The 20,176-nt window shown below is 43.4% G+C and overlaps 1 protein-coding gene across 1 annotated transcript in view; it reads right to left on the reverse strand.

Moving 5' to 3' along the window:
• cfap20dc (CFAP20 domain containing) overlaps positions 1–20,176 on the reverse strand; it is a 543,645-nt gene that overhangs the window by 407,690 nt on the left and 115,779 nt on the right. The window contains exon 4 of the mRNA XM_078543624.1: positions 17,308–17,380. Coding sequence (XP_078399750.1) covers positions 17,308–17,380 — 73 coding nt within the window. The remainder of the gene's footprint in view (positions 1–17,307; positions 17,381–20,176) is intronic.

Genomic DNA, 20,176 nt, shown 5'->3' on the forward strand with positions numbered 1-20,176 from the left:
CTCCGAATGAGCAATTGACCTGGTGACACTGTCCTGCCTTCCCCCGTAACCCTGTGCATTCCTCCTTTTCAGGAAACAGTCTCATTCCCTTTTGAGTGCTTCAATTGAACCTGCCTCCGCGCAAGGTCAGACAGTGCATTCAAGACCTCAACCACTCGCCGCGTGAAAAAGTTTTTCCTCATGTCACTTTTGCTTCTTTTGCCAATTGCTTTCAATCTGTGCCCTCTTGTTATCAATCCTTTCATGAGTGGGAACAGGTTCTCCCAATCTACTCTATCCTGGCCCCTCATGATTTTGAATGCCTCTATCAAATCTCCTCTCAACCTTTTTTCCAAGGAAACAGTAGCACCTTCTCCAATCTATCTTCAGAACGGAAGTTCCTCATCGCTGGAGCCATTAACATGAATCTTTTCTGCGCTCTCTCCAATGCCTTCAAGTGTGGGGCCCAGAACTGAATGCAATGTACCAGCTCGGGCCAAACTATTCAGCATAACCTCCTTGCTCTTGTACTCTGTGCCCTTATTAATAAAGCCTAGGATACTCTACGTTTCATAAACCATGTTCTCAGCTTGTCCTGCCACCTTCACCGGCTTATATACATATACACCCAGGTCCCTCTGCTTCTGTAACCCCTTTAGAGTTGTACCCTTTATTTTATATTGTCTATTCATACTCTTCCTAGAAAAATGAATCACTTCATATTTCTCCGCGTTGTAATTTATTTGCCACTTGTCCGCCTATTCCACTAATTTGACTGTGTCCTTATGAAGCTCTACACTATCACCGTCATGGTTCACAATGCTTCTGAATTTTGTTTCATCTGCAAATTTTGAAATCATGCCCTGTACACCAAGGCCTGGGTGATTAATATATATCAGGAAGAGCAAGGATCTCTATAATGACCCCTGGGGAACTCCACTATAAACCTTCCTCCAGCCTAAAAACCATCCATTAACCACTACTCTCCATTTCCTATCACTCAGCTAATTTTGCATCCATGTTGTTACTGCCCCTTTTATTCTTATGAGCAAAACTTTGTTCACAAGTCTGTTTTGCGCCTTTTGGAAGCGCATGCACACCACATCAACAGCATTATCCTCATCAATCCTCTGTTATCTTTTCAAAAAACTCCAGCAAGTTAATTAAACACAATTTTCCCTCAACAAATCTGTGCTGGCTTTTCTTAATTAACCTGCATTTGTCCAAGTGACTATTAATTTTGTCCCAAATTATTGTTTCCACAAGTTTTCCTACCACCCAAGTTAAACTGACTGGCCTGTAGTTTATGGGCTTATCTTTACACCCTTTTTTGAACAAGGGTGTAACATTTGCAATTCTCCTGCCCTCTTGCACCTTCTCGGAGTCTAAGGAAGACTGAAAAATTATGGCCAGCGTCTCTGCAATTTCCACTCACTTCCCTCAATATCCTTGAATGTAACTCATCCAGTCCTGGTGTCTTATCAGCTAAGTACAGATGGCCTATCTAATACTTCGAAACAAAAACAAAAATACCTGGAAAAACTCAGCAGGTCTGGCAGCATCTGTGGAGAGGAGCACAGTTAACGTTTCGAGTCCGTATGACTCTTCAACAGTACTGTTCTGTTGAAGAGTCATACGGACTCGAAACATTAACTGTGCTCCTCTCCACAGATGCTGCCAGACCTGCTGAGTTTTTCCAGGTATTTTTGTTTTTGTTTTGGATTTCCAGCATCTGCAGTTTTTTGCTTTTATCTAATACTTCGTCCTTGTCAATTTTAAAACCTAGTGTATCAATTATCTCCTCTATCACCGTGGCCTGGGTAGCATCTTCTTCCTTGGACAGATGCAAAGTATTAATTTCATACCTCAGCTCTGCCCTCTGTCTCAATGTGTAAATCCTCTTTTTGATCCCCAATTGGTCCTACTCCTACTTTCACAACCTTTTTACTATTTATATACTGACAGAAGATTTTGGGATTCCCTTTTATGTTAGCTGCCTGTCCCTTTTCACATTCCCTCTTTGCTTCTCTTATTTGCTTTTTCACTTCCCCTCTGAACCTTCTATATTCTGCCTGCTCTCCATTGTATTATCTACCTGACTTCCTCATCATCACATCTTTCCTTCATCTTATTCTCTATCTCTTCTGTCATTCAGGGAGCTCTGACTTTGTTTGTCTTGCATTTCCCCTTTGAGGGAATGTACCTTGACTGTGCCCGAGCTCTCTTTTTTTGAAGGTAGCCCATTGTTCAACTACTGTTTTTCCTGCCAACCTTTGATTCCAATTTATTTGGCCCAGATCCATTCTTACCCCACTGAAGTTGGCTTGCCCCAGTTAATTATTTTTACTCTGGATTGTTCTTTATCCTTTTCCATAGCCAATGATATAATGATCACTGTCCCCTACTGAAACATAATCCACTTGCCCACCTCATTCCCAAGAACCAGGTCTAGCAGTGCCTCCCCTCTCATTGGACTAGAAACATAACAGTAGAAAATTTTGAACATACTCTAGGAACTCTTGCCCCTCTCTGCCCTTTACAGTACTATTATCCCAGTCTATATTCAGATAACTAAAGTCGCCCATTACAACTACTCTATAGTTCTTGCACCTCTCTAATTTCCTTGCAAATTTGTTCCTCTATACGTTTCCCACTAGTTGGTGGCCTATAGGCGACACTGGACCACGTAATTGCACCTTTTTTGTTCCTTAGCTCTAGCCAAATAGATTGTCTCCTTGGCCTCTCTGAGATATGCTTTCTCTCTAGCACTCCAATGCCCTCCTTAATCAATACCACCATTCCTCCCCCTTTTCTTCCTTTTCTATCTTTCCTGAACACCATGTATCCAGGAATACTTAACACTTAGTCCTGCTCTTCTTTGAGTCAGGTCTGTGTTATAGCCACAATATCATATTTCCACATGGAAATCTAATCCAATCTTATTAACCACACTCCATGCATTCACGTACATGCATGAACCCCTATTTAAACTTTATTACTTTCAGTTACTTTGATCCCACCCATTAATTTACTATTTCTTACTCTAGTGCTATCTATCGCCCCCAATATTTTGTGCATCTTGGTCTTCCTCTCTGATATTTCCTCCTGGTTCCCACACCACTGCCAAATTAGTTTAAACCCTACGTGAAGACAGTATAATAATTTGCATAATATTTTTTCTGGTTATTATAAAGTAGGTTTATGGGTGAAAGTACTGGTGGTTCTGTCTGTGTGAATTAATTACATTTGGAGTCAGGTAGACTGCAAGTTGGGAATCAAAAGAAGCTAGGTGTAGAAATGTGCTTGAAATGCTAATGAGTAAACATGGGTGCTGGCTTAGCATGTAAGGTATGAAGGGAATTTGCATTATTTTTAAATAAATGAAGGGATTGTTGAATTTCAAATGGATGTTGGTCGGTTTACAACCAGCAGATAAGCAAGGCTAAGGAGTTGTTTACTTTTCCCAAAGGTTACTGACAATATTGGCAACATGAAAGGTTTTATATTATGAGAAAGATACAGTTTCAAAGACATATGGAACTATATAACTTATATATTAAAGAGAGGGAAATATATATAAGAGAGAATGAAAGGCAATGGGAGAAGAGGGTCAGGTAGAATCTAATAGGAGTGTGTGAAACAGCCTTCAAGAAGCCTCCAGCCAATTGTCCATAAGCCTGCTATGTAAAGTAACTGAAGTTGGGGAAAAGCCAATTCGAATTCCACTGTCAAGTGGGTACTGTGTTAACTTGCTGGTTTCATTTTAAATCTAAAATCTATTTTGGACTGTTGCCTTAAAGGGAGTGTGTAACTGGGCATCAGGTCAATTAGGAATTTTAAGATTTGTTATAATAGTAAGCAACTGTAGTCTCATGTATGTGCTTGAAATCTTTAATTTTGTTAATAAATATTTTATTTTAATCTTTAAAAAATCTCTAAAGGTCTTAGTGGACTCATTACTTCTGAATTCAGTGCACACATCTTTTCATAATAAATACGAATTGCAAAACTGTTGTGGATAGCACGACCAAGTTTCCCTCGTGGATTTGGTCTGCCTGGCATACATCATCTGCCACATTATAACATTCTTCCCAATAGCACTAGCAAGGACCTATTTAGGTTTAACTCATCCAGCCAGGACAGGCCTCATCTCCCTCAGAGCCGGTCCCAATGCCCCAGGAATCCAAAGCCATCCCCCCTGCCCCATCTTTCCAGCCATGCATTCATCTGCTATATCCCCCTATCTTTATACTCACTTGCACATGGTACTGGGAGTAATCCAGGGATTACTATTTTTGGAGGTCCTGCTTGCTAATTTCCTACCTAGCTTCCTAAATTCTGACTGCAGGACCACATCCCTCTTTCTGTCTATATTGTTTATAACAATGTGTACCATGATTGCTGCTTCCCCTTCCCCCTCTCAGGGTGCTCTGAAGTGTTTAGTGACATTTTTGATCCTCACACCAGGGAGGCAACACATCATTCTGCATTCACATCTGCGGTCATAGAAACACTATCTATTTCTCTAACTATGAAATCACATCACTATTGTTCTTCCAGTCTTACTTGTACCCCGCTGTACAGCTGTGCTACTTGTGGTGCAATGGACTTGGCTCTGGGTGCACACCCCAGATGAACAATCATGCTCATCCGTATTCAAAACTGAATACTGGTTGGAAAGTGGGGTGCACAAAGGGGACTCCTGCACTGCCTGCCTATTTCTATTCAACTGCATGGTGATCACGCATTCCCCTCTCTCCCTGCATACTCCTAAGCTGCGGGGGAACCACATCTATAAACATGCTATCCATGGAGCTCTCAACCTCACAGATGCACTGCAGTGACACCAACTGCTGCTCAAGTTCTGAAATCCAGAGCTCAAGCTGCTACAATTCATAACACTTTCCTGCACAAATGGTTATCCAAGACACAGGACGCATCCTAGAGTTCCCACATAGCACAGGATTTGTACTCGGTTGGAGTAGTCCTCTATTCCTCTATCTGTTAGCTGTTAATCTTGCTACTGCTAATAAAGCTTACTACTGCTAATAAACCTTTACCAATGAACCTTATTAATACTGATAAGCGCAAATGCTTAATACACCTTACTAGTTGTAATAATAAACCTTACTTTTTAGAACTCAACAGTTTATTCCCTAGTTTAGATAAAATAGGAAATACTCACCAGCCAATCACTTACTGCTTCCCTGCAATATCATAGCTTGATTTTTCTTTCCTAACATATGCTTTGAACCCACAGGCTGGCTCCTGGTGCCGTTCTTATATACCCTGCTCTGCTCTCTGTTTCCCACCACTCATAAGTGTTGTCTTGCTCTCTCCGTGCTGTTATAAGCCTCTGTGAGTGCCCTGTTCTCACTGTTTCCCGTCTCAGACTGTTGCCAGGGAGAGGGATGGAGTTGGTAGCTATAGAATGGAGTTTGAAGTGGGGGGAAAAACAATGGGAGGAATTTTCCATGCCCACCGGCGTCGGGCGTAATCGGTGGCGTAAGCGGACACTATGGCGTAATCGGTTTTACGATGACAGGAAACCAGCGCACAATTGTTCCTTAGCCCGCCAATGGCGGGCCGCATTTCCCGGCATTGGGAACCCCATTGTAATACATCAGCATATCATTATCAGGCCAGCCCACTGGAATCGTCCCACGTCGGCTGGATCATCCGTTCACGTCGGTGGGAAAAAACGCCAATGTGTATCACAACAGCACAAAAAAGACATGCATTTATTGGCCTGTGTTTTGAGGGGAACTCGGAGGCGAGTACAGAGTAACGTTGTGCAGTGCTCGCCAGGATTGCCTGTTGGACTTCAAGCTTCAGGGACTTGGGGGTCAGGGTTAGGGGCAGCCATGCAGTTGAGGCAACTTGTTGGTTGGGGGAGGCGGGGGGGGGAGCCACGGGGTGGCAAGGGTAGCCCTGCCATTGGAGGTGACTAATGGGAGGGTGCAAGGGCAGCCTGCTTTTGAGGCAACTTGTCGACTTTGCTGGTGGTTGGAGGAGGGCTGCCCTGCCGTTCAATAAAGTAAACAAGCATTCAGGGTGGGCGAGGGAAGTGGCCATGCATTAGAGAAACCTGTATCCTCTGCAACTGAGACAGTTCAGGCACAGCCACATTGATATGATTGGAGTCGAGCTTCTAGCTTATCAGCCCATGCAAGCAATGCAGAGGCATCAAAGTGCCACCAAGAGCTCCAAAGCGTTTCACCCCACTCCCATAAGACCATCATAGGAGCAGAAATTAGGCCAATCGGCCCATCGAGTCTGCTCCGCCATTCAATCATGGCTGATAAGTTTCTCAACTCCATTCTCCCGCCTTCTCCACGTAACCCTTTGATCCCCTTACCAATCAAGAACCTATCTATCTCCGTCTTAAATACACTCAATGACCTGGCCTCCACAGCCTTCTGTGGCAATGAATTCCATAGATTCATCACTCTCTGGCTAAAGAAGTTTCTCCTCATCTCTGTTCTAAAAGGTCTTCCCTTTACTCTGAGGCTGTGCCCTCGGGTCTTAGTCTCTCCTACTAATGGAAACGTCTTCCCCATGTCCACTCTATCCAGGCCTTACAGTATTCTGTAAGTTTCAATCAGATCCCGCCTCATCCCTCTAAACTCCATCGAGTATAGACCCAGAGTCCTCAAATGTTCCTCATATGTTAAGCCTTTCATTCCTGGGATCATTCTCGTGAACCTCCTCTGGACCCTCTCCAGGGCCAGCACATCCTTCCTGAGATTGCTCACAATATTCTAAATGTGGTCTGACCAGAGCCTTATAAAACCTCAGCAGCACATCCCTGCTTTTATATTCTAGTTCTCTCGAACTAAATGCCAATATTGCATTTGCCTTCCTAACTACCAACTTAACCTGCAAGTTAACCTTAAGAGAATCCTGGACTAGGACTCCCAAGTCCCTTTGCACTCCAGATTTCTGAATTCTCTCCCCATTTAGAAAATAGTCTATGCCTCTATTCTTCCTACCAAAGTGCATGACCTCACACTTCCCCACGTCGTATTCCATCTGCCACTTCTTTGCCCATTCTCCTAACCTGTCCAAATCCTTCTGCACCCTCCCCGCCTCCTCAATACTACCTGTCCCTCCACCTATCTTTGTATCATTTTCAAACTTAGCCAGGATGCCCTCAGTTCCTTCATCTAGATCATTTAAGTATAAAGTGAAAAGTTGTGGTCCCAACACTGACCCCTGCGGAACTCCACTAATCACCGGCCACCATCTTGAGAAGGACCCCCTTATCCCCAACTCTCTGCCTCCTGCCAGGCAGCCAATCTTCTATCCATGCTAATACCTTGCCTCTAACACCATGGGCTCTTATCTTACTGAGCAGCCTCCTGTGCGGCACCTTGTCAAAGGCCTTCTGGAAGTCCGAGTAGATAACATCCATTGGCTCTCCTTTGTCTAATCTACTTGTTACCTCCTCAAAGAATTCTAACAGATTTGTCAGGCATGATCTCCCCTTGATGAAACCATGTTGATTTTGCCCGATTTTACCATGCACTTCCAAGTATTCTGAAATCTCATCCTTAATAATGGACTCTAAAATCTTACCAACGACCGAGGTCAGGCTAATCGGCCTGTAATTTCCCATCTTTTGCCTCACTCCCTTCTTAAACAGGGGGGTTACATTAGCGATTTTCCAGTCCTCTGGGACCCTCCCTGACTCCAGTGATTCCTGAAAGATCACCACTAACGCCTCCACTATCTCTTCAGCTATCTCCTTCAGAACTCTGGGGTGTAATCCATCTGGTCCAGGTGATTTATCCACCTTCAGACCTTTCAGTTTTCCTAGCACCTTCTCCTTGATAATGGCCACCATACTCACCTCTGCCCCCTGACTCTCTTGAACTTTGGGGATGTTACTCGTGTCTTCCACCGTGAAGACTGACGCAATGTACCTATTCAGTTCCTCCGCCATTTCTTTGTTCCCCACTACTACTTCCCCAGCGTCATTTTCCAGCGGCCCAATGTCCACTTTTGCCTCTCTCTCACCCTTTATATATCTAAAAAAAACTCTTGCAATCTTTATTTTTTATTACTGGCTAGTTTACCCTCATATTTAATCTTCTCCCTCCTTATTTCTTTTTTAGTTGTCCTCTGTTGGTCTTTGTAGGCTTCCCAATCCCCTGGTTTCCCACTGCTCTTCGCCGCATTGTATGCTTTCTATTTAGCTTTTATGCTGTCCCTGACTTCCCTTGTCAGCCATGGTTGCCTCGTCCTCTCTTTAGTATGCTTCTTCTTCCTAGGGATGAATTTTTGCTGTGTCTCCCAAATTACTCCCAGAAACTCCTGCCATTGCTGTTCCACTGTCTTTCCTGCTAGGCTCATCTCCCAGTCAATTCTGGCCAGCTCCTCCCTCATGCCTCTGTAGTTGCCCTTATTCAACTATAATACCGTTACATCTGATTCCAGCTTTTTCCTCTCAAATTGCAGGGTAAATTCCATCATATTATGGTCACTTCCTCCTAAGGGTTCCTTCACCTTAAGCTCCCTTATCAAATCTGCCTCATTACACATCACTAAATCTAGAATTGCCTGTTCCCTAATGGGCTCCACCACAAGCTGCTCCAAAAAGCCATCTCGTAGACATTCCACAAATTCCTTTTCTTGGGATCCACTACCAACCTGATTTTCCCAGTCTACCTGCATATTGAAATCCCCCATGATCACTGTAACCTTGCCTTTCTTACACACCTTTTCTATCTCCTGATGTATCTTGTGCCCCACATCCTGACTACTGTTCGGAGGCCTGTACATAACGCCCATTATGGTTTTTTCACCTTTGCAGTTCCTCAACTCTACCCACATAGATTCTACATCATCTGACCCTACGTCATTTCTTGCTATCGATTTAATTTCATTTCTTACGAACAAAGCAACCCCACCCCCTCTGCCAACCTGCCTATCTTTTCGATAGGACGTATATCCTTGGATATTTAGCTCCCAGTCCTGATCCCCTTGCAGCCATGTCTCCGTAATGCCCACCACATCATACCTGCCAATTTCAATCTGCGCCTCAAGCTCATTTACCTTATTTCGTATACTGCATGCATTCAGATACAACACCTTCAGTCCTGTATTTCCCATCCCCTTTCTCATTGTCATCCCCTTATCTGATGTGCTTGAAGTTAGATTCCTAGCCCTTTCCAAACACTCTGTCCTATTTTGTGTTCTGGAGACGTTAATAGCTTCTCTTGGGCTCTCCTTTCTTTTCAGTTTTTTCATAATTTTCCATGAAGTTGAATCCACCCCGCCCACACGCTAACCTGCTGCTTTGTTTCCCATTAGTCATGCGCAGACTGAAAACTCATGAGCATTTTGGTGGACTGCAGAACAGCTGAACGACTGCACACGTTGTACAATCTCCTCACTAAAGATGGCCATGGGGCAGACACTGCTGGAGGTGCTCACAGCCCCTAGCAATATCAGCATCCCGGTTTGGACCAGGTTCCCCCATGGCTCAAGCTAACAGGGCAACCATGCAGCGCACTAATCTCTGGCCATCCAAGTGGTGGCCAGCACTCTCCAGGAAATGTTAAGGGCCTTAACACTTAACCTAGACAGGTTCTTAATACACCCATGCTAACCACGTGCCTCTCTCTCTTTCATCCTGCAGGAGTACAAATCAGGATCATGGAGCCTGGTAAACTAGATGTATGCCTAATGGCCTACAGAGCACAAAGACAACAGAGGGGAGAATGACTGAGGCTAATGGCTGCACAGAGGCAGGATTGGAAACGGCAGAAGGGGTGGCTGGGGTTCCTGCACACGCTGCCAAGGAGCCACAGTGAGTTGTCACAGGCTGGCGCCTAGCGACACCTGGGGTCTATAGACGCGGCCTTTCTTTCCTGCAGATGACCGAGAACCAGTGTCACCAAAGACTGTGCATGTCATGGGAACTGGTCGGTCACATCTGCCAGCTACTGCAGGATTTGGCACTACAGGGACATGGAGGGCATCCATTGTCAGTGGCCGTGAAAGTGATCGCAGCTCTCAATTTCTATGTCAGTGGCTCCTTTCAGAGCTCCACAGATGACCTCTGTGGGATATCACAAGCCTCCATCAAAAAATGCATCTGAGGTCACGGGTGCCATCATTGCAACGGCACATAACTTTGTGCATTTCACCCGGGACCAGGACAGCCAGGATGCAAGAGCAATTGGATTCGCCCAGATCTCAGGTTTCCCACAGGTTCAGTGTGCGATCAACTGCACTAATTTGGCACTCAGATCTCCCTCGCAACACACGGTGAACGACATCAACCACAAGGGGTTTCATTCATTGAATGTGCAGTTGGTGTGCAACCATCAGAAACGCATCCTGCAGATGTGTGCACAGTTTCCAGGGAACATGCACAACTCCTACATCCTCAGTCGGTCACAGATCCTTGAAGTCTTGCAGGATCCACAGAAGCTGCAGGGATGGCTCATCGGAGACAAGGGCTACCCGCAGATGCCGTGGCTGATGACACCCATATGGCAGCCTCAGACTGCAGCACAGCGATGGTATGATAAGGCTCATACTGCAGCTCACAGCTTCGTGAAGCAAACCATTGGAATGCTGAAGGTGAGGTTCCGAAGCCTGAACCAGTCTGGTGGAGCCCTGAAATACAGTCCGCAGAGGGTGTCATGCATCGTCGTTGTCTGCTACGCCCATTGCAACTTGGCACTCCAACAGGGAGACAAGCTGGCTGAGGAGGAGATGGAGGAGCTACACGTTTCCTCCGAAGAGGACAATGCCAACAGGGTGAGATGATCCTTGGAGGTGACGATGACGGGGATGAGGTCCTCGCACTGCCTAGACGAGGGAGGCGCACTCGTGAGGCCCTCAAAGCCGCTAGATTTGTGGTGGTTGACGACGACATACAGTGAGGACACTCCATATCTCTTCAGGGAGCCTCTGAGAAGGTCTGACTCCTGTCTGGCCGAGGGCTGGTCTCGTCCCCTCTATGATCAGGGTCATATCATAGAGACGCAGCCATGAAACTTTAGAAGCATCTGATCCTTTGTCCACCTTCAGCACCTGAGCCCTTCAGGAGCACAGCATCAGTGGTCACAGATGCTGAAGAGATGTGGGTTGGCCCCTCCTTAAAGGTGCTGAGAGCACACAGTGGGAATGACAGAACTCTGTGGTGCCTGCCCACAACATTCTGACAGCAATGACAAGCACCGCCGAGGGGCAGGCATCAGTAATGGTTCCAGGGAGTGTGAGGACGGACCATAAGTTTGGTCTGAAGGCTGAACAGAGCACAGGGAAGAGGCCCTGGACTGAGATACCTGCCTTTATCTTGTGCAGAAAGGTTTCATATCTGAGTGACAAGAACACTGCATATCAGAACAAGGAGCCATAGGCAGGAAGACATTCTTGGGAGTTTATTGACAATAGTGAACAGTATGTGCATGTGATTAACACTCATACCCAGGCTGTGCAACTAATTCTACTTAACTTTCCAAACCCTTCCGCTACATCTTGGTGCTCCCCGGACATCCACAGCGAAGGTGGAGGCAGCCTGCTGACAATGACGCTGTCTGTGATGGCTCTGGTGGGTGTCCTCTGGAGGGCCGAGACTTGGAGGGCTCCAGATTGCTTTCGGGGCCCTGTGGAACAGCAGTGACAAGCTCCTCAGCCTGTGGAGCTGCAGCTACTGAAGTCACAGGGAGACGGGAACCGGATGGGACGGACACTCTCGGATTCACCCAGTTGGATGGGCCCGGATTGTGTACCTGCTGATCCCTCCTCTCTCTGGGTGCCCGAGCGCCCCAGGCTGACTCCTTAAGGAGCAGGGATAGCTGGAGTGAGATCGAGCTGCCCGGCACCCCTCTTGAGTACACAATGTTGGAGGCCAAATATAGCATCAGCGATGGAGTTGAGCCCGTGCAACAGTGGAGGAGGGAAGTCCTGGACCAAGGTCTCCATGCCAGCCGCCATCCTACCACAGTTGACCTTGGTGCATTGGCATGCTGGCGCTATCACCTCAGAGTGAAGGTGGACAGACTTCTCCAGCGTGTCTTGCAATCTGAGGAGTGCAGTGGACATCCCTTCCTGATGTTTCCAAGCCTGCCTTTGCAGCTCCAGCAACTGTGACATGACCAAGTCCAGAGGCTCACCATTTGACTTGGACTCAGCAAAGGTCTGGCCTCCAGTAGTCCTCCTTGTGCCAGAAGCCTGGGAAGTCCCTGCCTCTACCTGCTGTGGATCGGACTGTGCAATGTGTTATGAAATAGCTCCTTAAATGTCTACCACCACCACCACATCTCTGCTGACCTACCCTTAACTAATTTTCCAGTTCACTTTAGCCACCTCTGTCTTCATACCCTTGTAAATTGTCTTTATTTAAGTTTAAAGCACTAGTATTAGACCTACTCTTCTTGCTCTTGAACTGAATATGAAATTTAATCTTATCTGATCACTGCTACCAAGAGGTAACTTTACTCTCTGAGGTCATTAATTAATCCTGTCTCATTGCACATTACCAGGTCCAGAACAGCCTGCTCTCTGGTTCACTCTAGAACATGCTGCTACAAGAAACTATCTTGGAAACACACTGAACTCATCTTCCAAGCTACCTTTGCCAATCTGATTTTTCCAACTTATACGCAGACTAAAATCACCCATGATTCCATGATTGTTGCTGTGCATGTCTTACAAGCCCCCATTATTTCTTCCTGTATACCATGTCCTACAGTGTAGTTACTGTTGGGGGCCTATGAACTATTCCACAAGTGATTCTTACCTTTGCTACTTCTCATCTCCGCCCAAACAAATTCTACATCTTGATCTTTAGTACTAAAGTCATCTCTCACTATTGTGCTAATGTCATGCTTAATTAACAGAGCTACCCCACCATCTTTTCCTAGCTTCCTGTATTTTCAAAATGTCAAATATCCTTGAATAGTCACGTCCCAGCCTTGGTCACTTTACGTCCGTGTCTTAATGGTTATCAGGTCATAGATATTTATTTCTAATTGTGTTATTAATTCATCCATTTTATTATGAATGCTATGCACATTCACGTACAGAGCCTTTAGTTCTGTCTTTTTACTATTTTTGCAAAATCTGGCCTTATCTTCTGGTGCACTTTTAAATTTGTAGATTCTGTCCATTACTGCCACTCTCTGATTATCATTATTCTTATTGATACCTTGTTCTCTTGCCATGTCTTTTCCTTTCAATTTACCACATTTACCCTCACATGATCCCTTGCCCCCACTATTTAGTTTAAAGCCCTCTCTGCTGCCCTGGTTATACAACTCGCCAGAACAGCATGGTTCAGGTGAAGACTGTCCCAAAGATAGAGCTTCCGCTTTCCCCAGTACTGGTATCAGTGTCTTATGAATTGAAACCCGTTTCTCCCACACTAATCTTTGAGCCATGCATTAAATTGCCTAATTTTATTTACCCTATGCCAATTTGCTCATGGCTCAAGGAATAATCCAGAGATTATTACTGATCCAGATATAAAAGCAGGACCTTTGGGGTTCTGATTTTTAATTTAGCCCCTAGCTGCTCATACTCCCTAACTCCACACTCCCTAGCATCATGATGTGGAGTAAAACACATGGCTTATGTAAAAAAATTGTTGGAAGTTATCCAACAAAAAGTTAATTATTTCCATACAATGTACCTGAAGGAGCATCACCAAGTTTTTATATATATATATATATATACGCCTTACTGAAGCATGTTTAAAAAAATGGAAAAATAAAAACCAAGAAAAGCTCTATGACAACCAGGGTATTCTGCAGACATTGACGCAGGCTTCACTTTCTAGTTGGCTTTAAGTTTTATATATTCACATTGTATACGAATGATTTGTAATGATCACAACTAATAACCATCCCTGAAAAATATCAGTTGTAACAAGTACATTTTTTTCTCTTTCATTATATCAATTTATCATCGAGTAAATTCACTGATCCTATTCTGCCAGCAGGGAGCTAAGTTCAGACAGTATAGGCTGGGGAATCAGTATGGCAGTGCTAGTTCTGTAGTTACTCCTTGCATACTTTCAATTGGTCCAGTTCAAATGTTTAATAGTTATTCATGTGTTTAAACTATAGCAAAAACATTACATATTAATATAGAAATTCTACAATAAAATGCAAATCAACTGAAATATTTCTATTCAAAATGTTTTAATTCTTTCATTGAGTGATTGTTGCTACTGCAGCTTACTGCCAGCTTCTGTAGATTCAGCATTGAAGTGGTCACATGCATTGTACACCTTCATTCACTATTTGTTCAGCCCATTAGAGAAATATTAACAACTGATTATTTGCAAAATGTACAACTTAAATGAAAGGCAGTTCACAAGCTTAGGACTGGATGTTTGGTGGATCTTCCGCCATCTGTCCAATGTCTCCACAGTGCAGTCATTAACTTTGCACTGATATGCCTTCTGAAGAAATTGAAAAACAAAAGGCATAATATTTTAATATGAAACAGTTTGCTCTTAAATTGAAGTGGACAAAACTCAATGCTCTCTTCCTAACAACCGCCATAAGAATGTATACAAGAGTCATCTCACTCTAGAGAAAAAACATTCTAACTTTCCTAGGATGCTTCTGTTTCAAATTGATTACACAGGGAAATGTATCATAAATGCTGAAACATTTTCTTAGGTTATTAACATAATCACACATAAACTCTAAGAGCAACCCTGAAAACAATTACTAAACATCTGAATATCTAAAACAAGAGGCGTGTTATTAAAAAGTGGCAGATAATCAGATGTGATTTTATATGCATTATCTACTGGCAAAATATTATTGTTCCACGGGGATCGAGCAGTCCACAATCTATATGACAAATGTGTACTTTCACTGTCATGACAGATAGGCCAAGTCAATATGCAAATACTTGTTGCTGACATCATCAGTAATAGAAAATCAAAACAAAATTGTTGAAAATTACGATAGAGTAAGAGTGAGGGGGATTTTCCCCTCCCTCATCGGTACCCCACTCCCAATAAATCTACAATACTTTAGCAGTTTTATATTCAAAAATAATGTATCAGTGTTTCTTTTCTTGAAATCATACTGTTCTGAACATTAGCCTTGACCACATAATCATAATAATAAGGTAAAGGCTCATGTCACCTTTCAATTAAACACTATTAAACACATACCCTGTTCAAATCCCAGTCTAAGGGCATACAATAAGAAACAGGGAAACATGGCAAAAATATCTGAGTGTTTTACCTGCAGAGAATTGTTATTAATACTGTATTCCTCATATCTACTCAACAAGACCAAAACAGAAATCTTATGAAAGCGGAATATTGTTCAAGAAGAATGAGGGATGATCTTATTGAAACATAAGATCCCGAGGGGACTTGACAGAGTGGATGCTGAGAGGCTATTTCCCCTTATGAGTGAGACTAGAAATAGGAGTCACAGTTTAAAAAAAAGGGCTCTTCCATTTAAGATGGAAACGAGGAGTAATTTGTTCTCTCAGAGGGTCGCAGATCTGTGGAACTCTCTTCCCCAGAGAGCAGTAGACGCTCTCATTGAATATTTTTAAAGGTAGAGGTAGAGAGAGTCTTGACTAACAAGGAAATCAAGGATATAGGGGGTGCCATTGAGGCCACAATCAGATCAGCCATGATGATTTTATTGAATGGCAAAGCAGGCTCAAGGGGCTGAATGACCTACTCTTACTCCTAATTCATAGGTTCATATGTTTCCCCATTCCTCTCCAAAGTCCTTAAATGTGCTGGGACCACCCAACTCCATGCTTATCTCCAGATCTCCTTGTTTGAATCCCTCTAATCAGTTTTCTGCCCAGTCACAGTACCAAAATGGTTCATATCAAAATCACAAATATAATCTTTGTGTCTATGACAAAGATAAATTATCTCTCCTTGTCCTTCTTCACCTGTCTGCAGCCTCTCCATTGTCGCCCAACTGGATGGGACTAGATTCATCTGGTTCCATTCTTATCTATCCAGTCATAGTTATATAATTACCACTATTGCTTTGCTTCCCATTCCTGCTGGTGTCCCCTGGTGTCTCCCAAGGATCTATCCTTGCCCCCCTCCTAATTCCCACCTACATGCGGTCCCTCTGTGACATCATCCATATACACTGTCAAATTCCACATGTAGCTGACAATACTCAGTTCCATCACACAACCACTCCTCCAGCTCTAAGGTTTCAGATTGCATGCTTGACATCCAGTACTGAATGAGAAGAAATTTCCTCCAATCAAATATCAGGAAGACTGAAACCATTGTTCTTAGGCCCCCGCCACAAACTCTGTTCCCAAGCCGCCGACTCCACCCTTCTCTGGCAGCTGTCTGAGATTAATTAAATCAGACTGTGGTGTCATATTTGACCGAGATGAGCTCCCAAACACATGCCCACACCATCACGATGATCGCTCATTTCCATCACCACACACTGGCCCTGCCATAGCTCATCCTTTGTTTTCTCTAGAATTGACTATTCCACTGCACTTCTGGCTAGCCTCCCACCTCAACTTCCATAAACCTGAAGCTATCCATAGCTCTGCTACCTATGTTCTAATTCGCAAGTCCCGTTCACATATCACTTGTGTGCCCACTGATCTGCAGTAGCTTCCAGCTAAGCAATGCCTTGGTTTTAAAATTATCATTCTTATTTTCGCATACCTCCTGGGCCCCACTTTTACCTATCTCCAGAATTTCCTGCAACCCTAAAATTCTGAGAGATATCTGCTCTTCTTCAACTCTGGCCTCTTCACTTCACCATCAGCTATTAAGACCATAAAGCTCTGGGATTCCCTTCCTAAACCACTCTGCCTCTCTTTCCTCTTTTTAAGATGATGCTCCTTAAAACCTATTTCTTTGACCAAGCCTTTGGTTATCTAGCCTAATATATTTTTATGTAACCTGATGTCAAATTTTGTTTTATAATGCTGTCGTGAAGCGCTTTTGGGACCTTCTGCTACATTAAAGGTGTTTTATAAATACATGTTATTGCTGTACAATGAAATGAGAACAAACTTTAACTTTTTTAAGCTGCTTTGAATTTATTCATGCTGTGGCGACAGTCCTTTATTCACATACACTTCTGAACCATTGCTCCAAGATGTCACTATTGCAATTAAGAAAGTTACTGCAATAACAGATGGTGTGTGCTTTCAATTCCCATGCATAGTACAACAGTTGTTGAGAACCAACAATTAAATTAGCTTAATCACTTGAAGCCAGTCTAAGTCATTCTTCCGTTGCAAGTTACTACTTATAATTAATGAATATCATTTGTGGTTCAATTTATTAACTGTCTAACACATCAAACATTTAGCAACATTCATTCTTACAGCAATTCTGTAGAGAAGTCTTGTCCCACAGGCACACAAAGCTGCAACACGAGGAACCGTTGGATAAGGCCAACTAAGATAGAAGAGATAATACAAAAATTACTTACTTTTACCCTGCACAATAGTTGACAAAATACAATTATTCAGAGACAACGACCATGAAATCTCCTGGACCATCATAAAAACCCACCCGGTTCACTGATGTCTTTTCATGAATGGGAATCTGTCTGCTATCCAGTCTGGCCGAGATATGACCACTCCTAGGCTCTTTGGTTGACTCTTAACACCCTTTGAAATGGCTGGACAAGCTATTCAATTGTAATAAAACAACCATTAGTTAGGTCAACTAGGAATGTGTGGCCTTTGTCGGCATTACTCATGTCCAGAAAAGAAAAGAAAAACACATACTTTCAACAACAACAGCTTTGATTTATATAGCACCTTTAATATAATTAAATGTCCTAAGGAGCTTCACACAAGCATTATAAGACAAAATATGACCCAGAGCTACATATGGAGATATTAGGTTAAGTGACGAAAAGCTTGGTCAAAGGTAGATTTTAAGAAGTCTCTTAAAGGAGACAAAAGCGAGGTTGAGAGACGGAGAGGTGTAGGTGGGAAATTTCAGAGTGTGGTGCTTAGGCAACTGAAGACACGGCCGTTGATCGTGGAGCAATGATTAGGAATGCACAAGAGGCCAGAATTAGAGGAGTCCAGATATCGTGGAGGGTTGTGGAGTTGGAGGAGATTACAGAGACAGGAAGGGGAAAAGACATGGAGGGATTTGAAAAGGATAAGAATTTTTAAATCAAGCTGTTGCTTGACCAGGAACCAATGAAGGCCAGTGAGCACAGGGATGATAGAAAAATGGGACATGCTATGAGCTAAGACACAGGCAGAGTTTTGGATGACCTCAAGCTTATGTAGAATGAGGGAGATCAGCCAAGAATGCATTGGAATAGTCGAGTCTAAGATTACGAAGGCATGGATCAGGGTTTCAGCAGCAGGTGAGCTAAGACAGGGGCAAAAGTTGAGCAGTGTTATGGAGGTGGAAAAGACCACCTTAGAAACAGCATGAATGAGGTTGGAAGCACATCTCAGGATCAAATATGACACCAAGATTGCAAACAGGCTGGCTTAATCTCAGACTGCTGCCAGGGGAGAGGAATGGAATTGGTAGTTAGGAAATGGAATTTGGAGTAGGGACAGAAAATATGAGCTTCAGCCTTTCCAATGTTTAACTGGAGTAAATTTCTGCTCATCCAGAAATAAATGTCAGATGAGCTGTCTGATAATTTAGCAACAGTGGAGGAATTTAGAGAGGTGGTCGTGAGATAGAGCTGGGGCATCAGCCTACATGTGAAAGCTAACACTGTATCTTTGGATGATATCACTGAGGGGCAGCATGTAGATGAGAAATGGGAGGGGGCCAAGGACTAATCCTTGGGGGACACCAAAGGTAATGGTCTAGAAGTAAGAAGAGAAGCCATTGTGATTCTCTGGCTCCAATTAGACAAGTAAGATAGGTGGGCTTCTCTACAGGTATGTATGCCAAGAAAAGACAGCTCCATTACACAAAAGCCATTTTTTTCACCCACTGGAGCCTCACTCTTACTTGCACGTCCATTGTTTGTCAAGGAGCTTGATTTACAATCATCCATACTTCAAGGGGCAGTAGGTAATGCAAGTTATTTGGAATTGTCAGTGAATGTCCTTTTTTGTCCAAAGCAAATGTGGAAGAACAGTTTACTTATGCAAATACGAATCGCCTCAGCACTGAACTTTGCACCATTATACGTGCTTCTGAGTGGGGTAAAGTGACACCTTTTAATTTATTATTTCAACAGACATTAGATGTTTCGACTCAGCGAAACGGGGAGAAGCAAGCCTGTTGGAAGCTGTGAATAACTTTGGACTGGTTCCTGTAAAGACTAAAGTGGAGTGTGTGTGTATAATGTCTAAATAGAGCGAGGGGTTTTCAGTCATGTTAGAAAGTTAAAGGGGGATATATTTTCCATAGTTTAGTATATCAATTGCCTACTCAGTATTGTTTAGTTGATGTTGCTTTTAGTGTGCTTGTTACAATAAAAGTCTTAAAATATGAAATCTTGTCATTCAACCAACCCTTTGAGTCAGTCGCTAGAAATTCAAATCTCTTCTTAAAAGTTATTTGTCTCTACGGGGATTATAACAACTGGTAACTTTTAAGACTGGATTTTCTGTGGAAACTAAATTCTATTATGATAGGGCAGGATTTCCAGCCCACATTATGATCAACGACCACATCATCATTTCTAGAATTAGCATGACTTACATAATTGTGGCACAGTTCAGGCAGGCAGTTCATTTCTTTTGGCTGAAAATAGCATGCTGTTGTTAGATATAAAGGCTACAACTCTTAACTTGGTTCTGGCTGCACAAAAACACTTTATTCATCTAAAACATTAAACACAACTGAGCAATGCACAGAATACACTCCTATTGCACCCAATAAGAAGCCTTCTTTGAAACTGATAAAGGGATTATCCCAAGGAAAGCCACATCATATAAGGTGACCAAGGTGATAATTAAGGCCCAGTCTCCAGATGGTTGTATTCTAGAGGTACCCCAAAAGATGCGCTGACATACCCCTCAGAAGTCCCAACACAAGAACTCTGTGGGAACTGCCCAGGAAGTTTCACAAGGGTAATTCCCCTCTGAGTTAGAGTCGGAAACTTGAGGGTTCTGACTCACTTATCAATAACAGAATAGTTACCTAGAAAATGTTAGACAGGAAAAAAAAACATATTTAACTCCTGGGTAATGATACAACTGACCACCCACACCCCCACCCCCAAACCCTGCAACTCCCCTGACACCCACGACCCTC

This window comes from Cetorhinus maximus, chromosome 6 (genome assembly GCF_964194155.1).
Source record: "Cetorhinus maximus chromosome 6, sCetMax3.hap1.1, whole genome shotgun sequence".
NCBI classification, from domain to species: domain Eukaryota; kingdom Metazoa; phylum Chordata; class Chondrichthyes; order Lamniformes; family Cetorhinidae; genus Cetorhinus; species Cetorhinus maximus.